The sequence below is a fragment of the Pelodiscus sinensis genome, chromosome 15 (assembly GCF_049634645.1).
Source record: "Pelodiscus sinensis isolate JC-2024 chromosome 15, ASM4963464v1, whole genome shotgun sequence".
Taxonomy (NCBI): Eukaryota; Metazoa; Chordata; order Testudines; family Trionychidae; genus Pelodiscus; species Pelodiscus sinensis.
Genome location: NC_134725.1, coordinates 3,699,168 through 3,714,761, shown reverse-complemented (window position 1 = coordinate 3,714,761; position 15,594 = coordinate 3,699,168). Strand labels below are relative to the sequence as shown.

Below are 15,594 nucleotides of genomic sequence, written 5' to 3'. Positions count from 1 at the left end.
CCCATCACCACCAAATCTTGGGCTTTGGATAGTTTTGTTAATTGTTTAAAAAAGGCCTCATCCACCTCTTCCACCTGGCTAGGTGGCCTGTAGTAGACTCCTAGCATGACATCACCCTCATTTTTTACACCTTTTAGCTTAACCCAGAGACTCTCTACACAGCTATCTCCTACGTTCATCTCCACTTCAGTCCAAGTGTGTAAATTTTTAATATACAAGGCAACCCCTCCTCCCTTTTTTCCCTGTCTGTCCTTCCTGAGCAAGCCGTACCCTTCCATACCAACATTCCAATCATGCATCCCATCCCAACAGGTTTCTGTAATACCAATGATATCATAGTTGTATTTATTGGTAAGCAATTCCAGTTCTTCCTGCTTATTACCCATACTTCTCGCATTTGTATATAGGCATCTAAGATACTAATACTTGAAGCTGTCCTCCACGGCCATGGAGATCTTGGAGTAAGGGCAGAAACCTACCCTGAAGGCATTGCATTATGGACAGAATCTATTTAATTGGATAGGGTACAATATTTTTTAGTAAATAAACCAAAAACCATAGGTAATATGGAAAATTTGAGAAAAGAGTACCAGGTTGGAGGACAAAAGCAATTTAGAGGTGTTCATGAGTCCCATTGTCTGAGCATGAAGACCACAGAAGTGAGAAATTGATTGATTTTTTCAGAAACCTCCAAGGCAGTCTACTGTTATGTTTGCAAATTACTCCCTGACCACCGTAAAAGAAAACAAACATTTGTTGACGGGCACCCTAAGTGGAGAAATGTTGCAAGAGATATTGCTAATCATGAAACTTGCAAAGCTCATATTGATACTATGTGCAAGTTTGCTCAAAGATGTAAATTATCCGGAAGAATTGATTCTGCGTTATTGTCTCAGTTTGAGAAGGAGTGTTCTTATTGGAGGAAAGTGCCGAGACGTGTTGTTGCCACGGTGAAACTGCTGTCTCCTTTGGGACTAACTCCAAGGGTACGTCTAGACGACAGGCTTTTGTCGACAGAGGCTTTGTCAACAGATACTGTCGACAAAGCTTCCGTCGACAAAGAGCATCTAGACTGCATCCAGTTCTGTCGACAAAGCAAGGCGCTTTGTCGACATGAGAGTGTAGACACAAAGGACAGTGTCGATGCAATAACGCTTTGTCGACAGAACTCTGTTGACAAAAGGCGTTATTCCTCGTAGAATGAGGTTTACCGCCGTCGACAAAACTGCCTAGTTCTTTTGTCGACAAAACCCTGTAGTCTAGACACACCTCAAGAGGACATGTGGAGTCACCAGTGACAAATGGAAAAGGTCATTTTTTAATTGGCCTTGAATATCTCAGTGAATTTGACAATTTTCTCAATGAACATTTGAAAAATTATCAGTATTGTGGGTCAAGGAAGACCAACGTTTTAACGCCCCAAACCTACAATGAATTCATTACTATAAGGGAAGAGCAGCTCAGAAACCAATTCACTGATGAAGTAAAGGGTGCCAAGTACTATTCCACAATAGTCGATTCAACACCAGATGTGAGGCACGCAGACCAATTAACATTCATTTTAAGATATGTGACCAGCAATGGTGAAGTTGTAGAGCGATTTCGTTGTTTTGTCCCAGTAAAATCCCGCACATCTGAATGTCTAGAGACAGCAGTTTGGAAATCGTTGTAAATTTAGGTTTGGACATCAAAAACTGTCGTGGGCAGAGCTTTGGTAATGCCGCAGATATGGCAGGAAAATATTCAGGTCCACAGGCAAGACTGAACAATGCAAATCCCTCTGTTTTAGTCATATCACGGTGCAGCCATTCCTTAAATTTAATCTGCAACGTTGTAGGTGCATCTTGTGAAGGAGCTACACTTTTTTTTACTTTGTTCAAAACACGCATGCCTTTTTTTGGTTTCTGCACAGTGGTGGAGTATGCTACAATCGTAGTTGGAGCAGGCACATGGAAAACATTTGACAGTGAAAAGAATTTGTGACACCAGGTGGCCTGCTTGTGCAGATGCTGTTTTGGCTTTGAAAATGAGCTATGATGTTTTAAAGAGAATCTTATTAGACATAGCTACATTAAATTCTGAAAAACCACATGCAAAAACCTGAAGCAAAACCCATAGCAGAAAAGTATGTTATTGCTGTTTTTACTATTTTGTGGAGCCATTTACTTCAAAGAATTAATGGCATCAGAAAATCACTGCAAGAAGTTGATACAAATTTATTGAACGCTGCACAATTGTTAGCTGCCGTTACAGGTTTTATCACTGAAGTTCGAAATGACTATAGGTCCGTGGAAGCAGATGCTGAAAATATAGGTTCCGCTGATACAGCTGACGAAAAGCATAAAAATCCCAGGAAGCTATTTTTCAATTAAACTAGAGACAATGAAATCAATTTAAAAGGGAAGATCATCATTGAGACCGTCAATGTTATTTGTGACACAATAATAGTTCAATTGCGGAGTAGAGGTGAATCTCTAAAGAAAACTGTTGATTTATTTTGCATGTTTTTTAAACAGAAGTATGGATGAAGATGCTAAAAACCACTACAGTAAGAAATTAAGACAATTTACCGAGAGGACATAGACACAAATCTTTTGATGATGAAGTGAAACATTTAATTCATTTTATCGAAAATGATGAGGTCTGTGCTTCGAGCTCACCTGTTTTCTATAGACTTGTACATGACGGTTTGCAGGCAACCTTCCCAAATGTAGAAACCATTCTGAAAATATTTTAACAGTCCCTGTCACAAATGTTTCTGGTGAACATTCTTTTTCTGTATTGAAATGAGTTACACTTATTTGCAAAATACAACGAGTCAGGAACATTTGACAAGTTCGGCAATATTGACAATTGAAAGTGCCTCTTTACAAAACATTACTTACAATGACACATGATTTTGTAAACAAAAAGTGTAGAAAGAAAACAATCTGAATACATTTTTTTTTCAAATTGAATAAGTTTCTTCAGAGGAAGTTAACTTTTATTTTTCCATTCATGCGTCATCAATACATTTTGTTTTTACACATTTTTCACATTAGCTTAATGCAAATACAAGCGTCCATCTAGACCAGAGGTTCTCAAACTGTGCTTCGAGAACTCCATTCAGGTGGGCTGAAGAAAGGTTATTATAATTTTTTTTATAAAGCGCTCTTATCCAAAGCACTTTACAATAGTTAGCTCATGGTACAAACAATATTTGGAAAAATGTAAAAAACAACAAATAGTCTATAAAGTGCTACCAGACTAACAAAACATGTGGATGGTAGCATGAGCTTTCGTGGGCACAACCCACTTCTTCAGATGACCGGAAGTGGGCTGTGCCCACAGAAGCTCATGATACCATCCACATGTTTTGTTAGTCTCTAAAGTGCTACCAGACCATTTGTTGTTTTTTACGTTAGCCTGTACAGACTAACTTGGCTACCCCCTGAAGCTTCTGAATATTTGGAAAGATCATTAAGTGGCCCACCGAGACCCTCAGCAATTTTCAAGTGGTCTGTGAAAAAGAAGTCAGACTACAAAACAAATTAAGGTACCTCACTTTATTTTCATTTACATCTTATTAGCTATAATATAGGAGGCGGCTGAAGAAAAAAGAATGAAAATGGGAGGGCAGCAGGAGGACTGACTGATCTTTTTCTTGGCTGGGTCCCCAGGGGGCCCCAAAATTAAGCTGAGAACAGGGTCCCACTAACTCTAAATCCACCACTGCAAGTGATGTATTTCTCATAAATGTTCTCTGTGGGGATGGATGGTGGCAATGCTAGGCCAGCCATATTAAACGGATTATGTGCTGCTCACCCGTGGACTGGGAGCATGGTAAACAGGATGGGTGGCCACCCTTGTTGATGTGACATGGAGTAACTGCAGGGGGCTGGAGGGTTGAGCCTGGTGACAGCAGCTGACACTTGCTGGGTGTGGTGAGGAGGCAAGCTTGCTGTTGGGGCAGGCTTCATTGCCAAGGGCAATGCCCACAGGAGGCTGGTGTGGTGTTTTCCCCAGAGGTACCAATGGCAGAATGAGTCCCATGGGTGTCAGGATGTTTAACAGCAGGATGCTGAGATGAAGGATTCCCTATTTCTGCGTGCTCTCTAGCTCCCTTTGCCACATGTCCCAAACCGTTTTCTAAACAGCAATTGCACCATCCCCTGCTGCCAGTGCCTCTCGTCATGTGCATGCTGGTGGTGTTCCTTGCTGGGTCTAATGCCCTGCCTGGTTTGTGTCTCCTAGGTGAAACGGTGACCTCCATGCATTCGCCACGCTACCCCAGCCCCGCCGAACTGGACGCCTATGCACAGAAAGTTGCCAACAGCCCCCTAACGATCAAGATCTTTCCCACCAACATCAGGGTCCCCCAGCACAAGCACCTTAACCGCACGGTCAATGGGTACGACACGACCGGGCAGCGCTACAGCCCCTACCCCGGGCATGCCAGCAGCTACCAGGGCCTCCTGGCCATCGTGAAGGCCTCCAGCAAAAGCATCATGAAGAACTCTGAGGGCAAGCGGACTAAGATGTCCCCAGCGCAGGTGGCTGTCGCCCCCTACCCAGTGTCAAGCACTTTAGCTCCAGGTCCTTCGTGCGCCGGGCAGTTGAATTACCACAGTTCTCAGAAGCAGCTCGAGGCTCCAGTGCCCCCAAATGTGATGGTGGCTACGTCCGTGATCCCGCTCGCGGGCCGGAACCTGAGCCTGCCGCAGTCCAACCTGCCCTCCATCCAGAGCATCATTTACCAGATCAATCAGCAGTGCCAGGCCCAGGGCGCCCAGCAGGCCTGCCAAGGGGTGGTGGTGACCAACCCCAGCCCAGCCAAGCACGGCGCGGCCAGTGGCTTCGCTACCATGGCAACGGCAGGCGCTGCTGTGGCCTATGCCGGTGCCATCCTGCCCGACTGCCGCAAAGGGGCCGAGCTCACCCTTAGCACCAACCTGGCCATGCCCGTCGCTCCCAAGGCTGGCATCTACCCGGACAGCATGGACTACCTTCTCTGGCAGCAGAAACAGCAGCAGCTGCGAATGTACAGTGGGGGCAGTGGCGGGGGGGGGGCCGTCAGCAAGTCCCCAGAGACATGTGCGGGGGTCTCACGCCCCTACACCCTGACGGGGGCGGTGGAGAAGGTGAGCTCCTCCCCTTTGAACGGTGTGGGCATGCATGGCAACTTCTCGGTGGGCCAGTACTTTGCCCCGACTTGGAACAGCATCTTGGTCACCCCCAACAGCGACTGTTACAACCCCCAGGAGGTCGCCAACGGGCACCGTGAGCTCGGTGTGGTCCCCCCTGATGGACTGCCCAGCAAAACGCTCTGCAATACCTCCATCCTGAGCAACAGCCTCCAGTCGCTGGAGTATCTCATCAACGACATCCATCCGCCATGCATCAAAGAGCAGATGTTGGGCAAGGGCTATGAGACTGTGTCTGTGCCAAGACTCTTGGACCATCAACACGCCCACATCCGCCTGCCCGTCTACAGATAAGAGCCTGATGCTGCTTTCCAAACAAAAGGCCATGGTGGGAACTTAGCTGGCATCCATTCTCCTCTCCGGCACCGCCAGGGTCTGTGGCGAAATGAAGCGAGGGCTGGGCAGGGGCACGGGGACAGGGTGGTTCATGAAAGGGGCTGGGGGCCCCCAAAGACTCTGGAATGAATTGGAGTCATTGAACTGGATACACCTGGAAGCCATGGCTGAAGAGATGCTTGTTTCTCGAGCTCCAAAGCAGTCGTTTCATTTCCACGAATGTGAACAGGGAATTGCTACAAGTTGCTGCTATCCAGGGAGAGAAGGTTTCGCTGTGCATGTGTGCGCGTGTACCAGGCCGTTCTGCATGTGGGAGACCCCCCCCCCCAATTCCATCCTGTGCTCAGTCCTGAGGAGAGGTTTAAGTAAACGAGGAGCCCCAACAATTCCATGCCAATCCAGCTTGGTTGAGACCAGAAAGCGCTGAGTTGGCAAAATGCGGCAGCCATTTATATGCAAATTAGGCATGGGATATTTAAATCCCTGCCTCATTTGCAATGTCAACCTGCCTAACCTGTATCCCTCTGCTGACAGAGGGATGCAGTCTAGACATACCCTTGGGTTGTTCTTATTCCTCTTTTTATAGATGGGCACTACATTTGCCCTTTTCCAGTCTTCCAGAATCTCTCCCAACTTCCATGACTTTTCAAAGGTGGTAGTGTAGCAGAGTCAATCCCACTCCTGGGTCCCTGGCCAGGCCACTGTCCCCCAGTTTAGGAGTCACAGTATAAGATTCACTCACCTTGTTTTGGTGTTTGGCATCTCCCTGCAGCCTTTATCAGGGCTGCTACTGCTCTACTTGGCTCCTCCAGTCTCCTTATCAGTTGTCTTTCACCACACTCCAAACCTCTCCTTCACTCTCCAAACTCCTCATCCATGCTTTAAACTCCTTCTCAACTCTCCCCCCTCCACCTGCAGGGAGGGTGTTTAAAGAGGCCTCATGGTAGCCCCAATCAGCTTCACCTGAACCTTAATTGATTTGCAGCTGCCCTGTCTCAGCTGCCTCTAATTAGCCAGGATTGCTGACTCTCTCTGCAAGAGCTGCCTCTCTCCCCTGCCACCAAGCCCTTTCACCTGCTCTCTCTCGTGACCTTGAGGAGGAGAGAGGAACTCCTCTTCCAGTAAGCACAACAGGCTGCTGGTCTGGGCTTGTTGTGCTTTTTCCTCCCCTGCACCCCTCCCCTCCCCTTTTTTGGGAGGGGGGGGTGCTACTGGGGTTGTGGCAGGTGGGCCCAGGCTGCATTCTGGGCCAGGTCCCCTTTTCTCTCTGCCTGCTCTATCTGCAGGCAGCTTCCTTCCACACACCTGCCTTCCCTCTCAGCTGGCTGCAGGAGCTGCTGGGGGTGTGGTGGTGGATGGGGGGTCTCTGCTGCCCTCACCCTGGGTGGGGGAGGACCCCTATTTTCCATCTTTTTGGGGACTGCCTGGCCCCTTTCTTCACTGCTGCAGGCCTGGATCTCGCCATTCCAGTGACTGCTACTCCCTCTGGAGTGGAGGAGGTAAGGGGGCTGCTTTACAGCAACTCCTGGGGTTCTTAATTCCCCTCCACAAGTTTGCGGGGGTGAGTGTTTGTGAGGGGCCTCTTGCCATCTGGGCCCCTAGAGTTATTGCCATTCTGAACACCCGGGGCTGTGGGTCGGGACTCTGCAGGTGTAGGGTACTCTCCTTCCTTTGGGAGGGGGGGCGTACTCTGTCATCTTCCTACAGGAGACCCATAACGTGTCGGCCGCCGAAGCGAGCTGGCAGCTGGAGCGGGGAGACAGGGTCTACTTCAGCCACCTGTCGGCCAATCGAGCCGGGGTGGTGACCCTGTTCTCTCTGAACCTGCAGCCTTAGGTGCTGGAGACTGCCGAGGTCGTGCAAGGCCGCCTGCTGCACCTCCGGGTCCAGGTAGAGGGGCTAACATTAAATCTCATTAACAGCTACGCCCCGACATATGGCCCAGAGAGGCTCCGCTTCTACCAGTGGGTGTCCGCCTTCCTCGGCTCTTTGGATCCTCGCGAGTGCCTCATCCTGGGCGGGGATTTCAGTTACACCCTCGAGGAACGAGACTGCACGGCGACCGAGCGGTGCCCGGCCGCCACGGACGTCCTCAGGGAGATAATAGACCCACACTCCCTGGTGGACAACTGGCATGACCTCCACCCGGGTGAGGATGCAGCGTTTACCTTCGTCCGGGTGGAGGGTCAACGGTCGTTTTGCTCCCGATTGGACCGCATTTATCTCTCACGTCATCATCTCTTTCGAGCCCACTCCTCCAGCATTCAGCCAGCCCCGTTCTCGGACCACCACTTGGCATTTTAACAACAGCCTGCTGGAGGACGTGGGCTTTGTAGCATCCTTCCGGGAGTTCTGGCTGGCCTGGCGTGGGCGGCAGCGCACCTTTCCCTAGGCGCGGCAGTGGTGGGATGTGGGGAAGGTGCATACGCAGCTCTTCTGCTGCGACTACACCCGGAGGGCCAGCCAGCGGAGGGATGCAGTGATAGAGCAGTTGGAACGGGAGGTTTTAGAGCTAGAGAGGCGGCTGGCCACTGGCCCCAGAGATCCACCCCTCTGCGGAACGTACCAGGAGAAACGGGAGGAACTTCAGGCCCTCAACGACCTTCAGGCCCAGGGTGCCTTTGTTCGTTCCCACATCCACCTCCTCAGGGAGATGGATCGCGGTTCCCGCTTCTTTTACGCCCTGGAGAAAAAGAGGGGGGTGAAAAAGCCCATTGTCTGCCTTCTGGCGGAGGATGGCACCCCCCTCACGGATCCGGTGGAGATGCGCGAGAGGGCTCGTGCCTTCTACGCCTCCCTTTTCTCGCCGGATCCAACCGACGCCGACGCCCGCAGAGTTCTCTGGAACGAACTCCCGACAGTCAGCGCAGGCAACTGGGACCGGCTAGAGCTGCCTCTCTCTCTGGCTGAGTTCTTGGAAGCCCTCCGTCTCATGCCCACGAACAAATCCCCGGGCATGGACGGGCTGACCGTGGAGTTCTACCGCGTGTTCTGAGACGTTCTTAGCCTGGACCTTGCCAGCATCTGGGCCGAGTCCTTGGAGAGCGGGGTCCTTCCTTTATCGTGCAGGCGAACGGTGCTCACCCTACTGCCGAAGAAGGGGGACCTCTGCGATCTGAGGAACTGGCGTCCCGTCTCGCTCCTCAGCACGGACTATAAAATCATCGCCAAAGCCATCTCCTTGAGACTCAAGTCCGTACTGGCGGACGTGGTCCATCCAGACCAGACCTACACCATCCCGGGCCGTACCATCTTTGACAACCTTTATTTGGTCCGGGATCTCTTAGAGCTCGGGTGTAGGGATGGTCTGTCATTCGCCCTCCTGTCCTTGGATCAGGAGAAGGCGTTCGACAGGATGGACCACGGGTATCTCCTGGGCACCCTGCAGGCCTTCGGCTTCGGGCCCCGGTTTGTGGGTTTTCTCCAGGTGCTGTACGCTTCCCCGGAGTGTTTGGTCAGGCTCAACTGGACCCTGACTGCACCGATCCGCTTCGGGCAGGGGGTACGTCGGGTGTCCGCTGTCGGGCCAGCTCTATACTCTGGCCATCGAGCCCTTCCTCCGTCTCCTTCGCAAGAGGTTAACGGGGTTGGTGCTCCATGAGCCGGAGCTGCGGCTGGTCCTGTCGTCGTATGCCGACGACGTGCTCCTCGTGGTCCAGGACCCGGGAGACCTGGCGCGGGCGGATCAACTGGGTCAAGAGCTCTGGCCTGGTGGTCGGGGATGGGTGGCGGGCCGGCTCCCTCCCACCCGCGCTTCAGGCCATCAGGTCGAGCGTGGGTCCGCTGCTCTATCTCGGCGTTTTTCTCTCTGCTATGCATCCCTCTCCGCCGGAGAACTGGTAAGGTTTAGAGTCCAGGGTGGCTGAGTGGTTGTGGAGATGGACAGGACTGCTCCGGTGCCTCTGCCTACTTGGGAGGGCCCTGGTGCTGAACCAACTGGTCCTGTCCATGCTCTGGCACCATCTCAACACCCTGATCCCGACCCCGGGTTTCCTGGATCAGATCCAGCAGCTCTGGAGTCTCTGCAGGGGTTCTCCATCTGCCCCTGGAAGAGGGAGGGCAGGGCCTGACATATTTGCGCACACGGGTTCGTGTCCTCCACCTCCAGGCCCTGCAGAGGCTCCTATATGATGTAGGTAGTGCCGTGTGGAGCACGCTGGCGCACGTTTTCCTTCGCCGCTTCCGAGGGCTCCGATATGACCGGCAGCTCCTTTATTTGAGAGGTCTTCCGCGAGACCAGCTTCCCCCTAGTAGCTTTTTCAACCTTCTGAAATAAAAAGTTGTCTCCAATGCAGTCCAAGAACTTATTGGATAGTTTGTGCCCTGCTGTGTTAGTTTCCCAACATATGTCTGGATAGTTGAAATCCCCCATCAGCACCAAATCCAGTGTGTTGAATGATTTTGTTAGTTGTTTAAAAAAATCCTCATCCACCTCTTCTGCCTGGGTATGTGGTCTGTAGTAGACCTCTAGCATGACATCACTCTTGTTTTTTACCCCTTTTAGCTTAACCCAGAGACTCTCAACATGTCTGTCTCCTACATCCATCCCCACCTCAGTCCAAGTGTGTACATTTTTAATATATATGACAACACCTCCTCCCTGTTTACCTTGCCTATCCTTCCTGAGCAAGCTGTACCCTTCTATACCAATATTCAAATTGTGTGTATTACCCACCAAGACTCTGTGATACCAACTACGTCATAGTTGTGTTTATTTATTAGCACTTCAAGTTCTTCCTGCTTATTTCACATACTTCTTGTATTTGTGTATAGGCATCTAAGATACTGATTTGCTCTTGCCTCCCAATTCTGCCTTGTCCCTCATGTTTCTCTGCCATTATAGCCCATGCTCCCTCCCATTTCTGACCTGTCTCCCAGGTCTCCATGTTCTCCACTTACCTGTGGGCTTTGCTCACCTGCCCCCATCGAACCTAGTTTAAAGCCTCCTCACTAGGTTAGTCAGTCTGCATCCAATTACAGTCTTGCACTTGCACTGCTTTGAGTAAAGCTAATAATTGGGGACAGTCTGGAGGCTATTCAAGTTTTCAAGTGTTTTTCTTTTTCTTAAACAGATTTTTTTTTTTAGTTAAATATACATTTATGTATTGGCTGCTACAGTGTCCCCTCCTTCATTCCCTCCCCTGCCTGCCCCCATTGCTTGTGCCTAGTGCATTACTTTAATTATATCACACAGTTTTTATGCTTTTTTCTCTGTGAAAAGGTTTCATTGCTCAGTTATCCTCAGGCTGGGGGGAGAGCAACATTAAGCTAAAGAGCCAGGGACCTGTGTGAGCAAAAAGGGCACAAAGGTTAAGGATATTTTACCCTTCTCATTGCAGTTTTCCAAGCGTTTCCCCTGCCCCCACGGCAGAGAGTCTAAGAGAGCAGAAGCAAAATGACAGGGCCTCTGTTCTGTTTTGTAAAAGAATCCACACCCATTTAACAGCCCCCCTGCAGCCCCATTCCAAATTAAAGGGCTTGTGATCTCCCTCCATCATGCTCAAACCAACTGATCATTCGCTGATCCAGCTGTGCACAAATGTAAATCTAGCTGAGCACCCGGCAAGGAATTTATTACCAGATGAATAGGGAGCCATTATGGTGTCTCCAGGCTCTGGAAAGCCTGCTCAGGGGAGTGGTCTGTCACCCCCACTCCTCATCCCACCGTGTACTTAGGTCTCATCACAGGAACATAATGAATTCTAAGATTTCCAAGATTTTTTTTACTGTCAATTATACCTTTGTTCTGTTGTAGAGGCAACTTGCAGGTGAAGAGAAGTAGAATCACATGTAATGCATCTAGCCTTTGTACCAGGTTGTAATTTGCATACTTCATTTTCTTTTTTTAAACCATTCAGAAATGTCCATTACAGTCTGTTATTCAGTATATGTAATTATGTGTTTAATAGATCTATTCATTTAAAAAGCGGTTCTACATTACAGAAAAATACAAAGTTTTTTGATGTTGAAAGGAAAATAACCCAACAAAACCCAACGTGATTGTGCTCGGAAAAGAGGTACTGTACCCTTAAAGGCCTGTTCAAGCACTAAGTGCATTTACAAAGCTCTGAGAATTTTTTTTTATACTAAAATTGACCATTATATTCTACTGTGAGAAGTGCTCTCTGCACTATATTGTTTTAAAAATGAGAGAAAACGGGGGGAAAAAAACCCAAAAACAAAACCCACAAGCTGTCTCCGAATGTTGTTTTCCCAAAGTAAAATCAGGATGTCATCGTCTGTGTGCTCTGGATTTTGTTTGCTGGCCACAGCCTCTCCTGGATCATTTCAGCCCTTGTGCAGGGATGGGGGACAGGAATGGTGGGGAGCGTTGGAAAAGGTTCCCGAGGCCCTGTCCCACTGGGCTAAACACAGGCTGCACTCTCAGGACTTTCTGAAACAAAAAACAGGACTATGTAGCACTTTAAAGACTAACAAGATGGTTTATTAGGGGATGAGCTTTCGTGGGCCAGACCCACTTCCTCAGATCAAATAGTGGAAGAAAATGTGTACTGTGGTGTACATGAAGACAGATTACAAGCTATTAGAAACACTATCCCAGAGGACACCACTGCCAATCTGATAGCAGACCTATGTAACTTTGTTCTCACCCACAATTATTTCCAGTTTGAGAACAACTTATACCTCCAGATCAGCGGCACAGCCATGGGTACACGCATGGCCCCACAGTATGCTAATATCTTTATGGCTGACCTAGAACAACGTTTCCTCAACTCCCGTCCCCTTTTACCCCTTCTCTACTTATGCTACATCAATGACATCTTTCTGATCTGGACGCATGACCAAGAAACACTGGAGATATTCCACAGAGATTTCAACAACCTGCACCCCACCATCAACCTCAGCCTGGACCATTCTACACGAGAGATCCACTTCCTGGACACCACAGTACAAATCAACAAGGGAAAATTAGACACCACTCTACAGAAAACCCACTGACTCATACAGTTACCTACATGCTTCCAGCTCCCATCCAGCACACACCACACGATCCATCGTCTATAGCCAAGCCCTTCGATACAACCGCATCTGCTCTAATCCCACTGACAGAGACCAGAAACTTCAGGATCTCTACCAAGCATTTATAAACCTCAACTACCCACCCGGAGAAATAAAAAAGCAAATTGAAAGAGCCAGACAAATACCTAGAAACCATCTACTTCAAGACAGACCCAAGAAAACCAACAATAGAACACCACTTGTCATCACCTACAGCCCCCAACTTAAACCTGTCCAACACATTATCAATAAACTACAGCCTATACTGGACAGGATACTAAACTCCGAGAGGCTCTGGGAGACAGACCCATAGTCTCCTATAGACAACCACCTAACCTCAAGATGATTCTTACCAACAGCCACAGGACATACCACACTAATACCAACCCTGGTACCTTCCCTTGCAACAAACCCCGTTGCCAGCTTTGTCCACATATTCACTCTGCTGATACCATTATTGGACCTAACCAAGTGAGTTATAAGATCAAGAACACATATTCCTGCGCATCCAGAAATATAATCTATGCTATCATGTGCCGAAAGTGTCCGTCTGCTATGTATGTTGGACAAACGTCTCAGACACTTTGCCAAAGGATCAATGCCCACAAAACAGATATCAGACAAGATCACAAAGAAAAAACAGTTGCTTTCCATTTGAACCAGAAAGGACATTGTCTCAACCACTTCAAAGGCCTTTTAAGACTACACTTGAAAGAGAATCCTCTGAACTATCATTCATGCTTAAATTCGACACTTTACACCTAAGTTTGAATAAAGACTCTAATTATCTTACCCATTACAAAGATAGCTTCCCCAATTATCACCTCTAATATCATTAGCTCACAGACATTTACCCCCCCATCCCCCTTCTGTTCTGAAATGTGATTTGTCCTTTTCATGTGTGTTCATTTTTTTTAAGTTGTATCCTTTGGTATATATGGTCATGCCAATTTTCTTCCACTATTTGATCTGAGGAAGTGGGTCTGGCCCACGAAAGCTCATCACCTAATAAACCATCTTGTTAGTCTTTAAAGTGCTACATAGTCCTGTATTTTGTTTCAGCTACACCAGACTAACACGGCTACATTTCTATCTCAGGACTTTGGCACTCCCGGCAAGTAAGAGAAGTGATTTCCTGATTCGGGGGTGCAGGGAGTGGGCATGATCACAGTCTGCAACCCAAGTACTAGCACTTCTAGCGCAGCAGGTAATTCCCAGCATCAAAGGTGGGTCCTGGGCAGTGTTCTCTCTAGGCGGGGCTGAGTAATCACCTGTGAAGCTGGGCTGCCCCGCACCTTAGAAGGACACTGGTTGTGGGCAGTGAGAAACTAGCTTTTTACCAGCCCCAGCAGCCTTGGCCATGCAATTACATTGGGTCTAATTACCGTGTCCTAACTGGTTCCACATACCTAAGGGAGTCATGCTAACCCTGGATCTTTCCAAAGTTAGGACACCTGGCTGGAACGTAGCTCCTGGGCCCGTTCCCATATTCCCTCCGGGGCCTTGTCAGTACCACTGAGCCACTAGGCAAACAAGTCTTCAGACAGATGTCCTTAATTCACACCCCATTCATGTCACTTCTCCCATTGGGTCAGCAGAGGTGATGCCTCCCTCTGGGCATGTCTGTGCCCCTGAAATGCATAAGGCCTCAGCTGCCGCTGCCTGCTCCCCCAGCAGTAAGCAGAGCAGGCGAGCACTCTTGCTTTGCTTTATTGGAATTTTCAGATCATGATGTATCTTGCTCATACCCACCACCCCCTTGCAGGATGCCAAATTAGATATGGTGCCACCTGGGTCACTATCAATCATGACAACTCGCCCTAGGAAAACCCCTGGAACCCAGATGTAAGCCCAGAGCCAAGAGGGTGGTGTGGAGTGCTACAGCTTTGAGAAGAAAAGTCGAAGAAAAGAAAAGCAAAGGAGCTAGGGGGTGCCAGGATAAATAGTGCCATGCCTTGGCCAGCTATTAGCCACCTGCATCTCCACCGAGTGGTTGCAGGTGTAGCTGGAGGAGTGGAATGGGCTGGTGGCTGGGTTAAGAGAGTTTGTCCTTGGTCCTGCCAAGTTGCCCAGGCATCAGGAGCAGACTCAGCTGCCTCAGAATAGTGTCCATGGCTGCTTGTCCTTTGACTATAGAGGTTGAACCTCTCTAGGCAGGCACCCTTGGGACCGGATCGGTGTCGAACAGAGAATTTGCTGGACCATGGGAGGTCAGTGTTGTCTAGCAGCATCACCAACACTGCCACGGCTTGCTGTGCTGTTAGAGGACATTGAGGGGTAAATTAGAGCTAAATAACAGCACAGAACACTGAAAGCCAGGACTGGTGGCTGTAAACAAACTTTATGGGACTGCAGGAAACTTGGCCGCACCTATCTGGCTAATTGAAGCTACGTCTAGACTGCAGGCTTTTTTTGGAATAAGATTTTCCAGAAGAGATCTTCCAGAAAAGCTTATTTTGAAAGTCTCCAATTCGTGTAGACGCTCTCTCTCTCACATTTAAGGCCACCCGGAACCAGTTCAGGAAGGGCATTAGGTCACCAGTTGCTTCCTGGTGCTGTTGCCTAAGGCTATCTGAGACACGTGCTTAAAGAGACCCCCCTGGACAGACAGTTCTCTGCTTGCTACCTCTGCGAGGGACAGCAAAGTATTTGCAGTGTATGCTCTGGTTGCCCAGCTTTTGGACACCACAGCACACTCCTTGACATGGAGCCGGAGCTGCCCCTGGGCATGCGATGGCCCCACACGGCCATGCTGCAGCTTGCGCAGCACTTTGTGCAGGCTGCCTTCATGGTCCTGCATGAGCTCGACCCCAAGCTCATCATTGAGACCCTCTCCCTGTGTGCGGGAGTGAGGCCCTTGCAACTGCACCCCACAGTGGAGCAACGCTTCTGGAGGCCGGACACCAGTTCCAACTGGTGGGACTGGCTGGCCATGGAGCAGTGGGACGACCAGCAGTGGCTCCACAACTTCCACATGAGGAAGGCCACCTTCATGGAGCTGTTGCCTAGCTCACCCCTGCCCTCCGACGACAGGAAACCCAGATGTGACCCATCT

At 49.3% G+C, this 15,594-nt stretch overlaps 1 protein-coding gene across 2 annotated transcripts in view; it reads left to right on the top strand.

Annotated features, from left to right (window-relative positions):
• The window catches only part of LOC142818438 (protein FAM222A-like), a 195,289-nt gene extending 183,530 nt beyond the window's left edge, over positions 1 to 11,759 (top strand). For both annotated transcript variants that reach the window (XM_075897850.1, XM_075897851.1), the window contains exon 3: positions 4,234 to 11,759. In XM_075897850.1, the coding sequence (XP_075753965.1) occupies positions 4,234 to 5,477 (1,244 nt within the window). In that variant the 3' untranslated portion in view covers positions 5,478 to 11,759. The remainder of the gene's footprint in view (positions 1 to 4,233) is intronic.
• Positions 11,760 to 15,594: the final 3,835 nt, after the last annotated feature.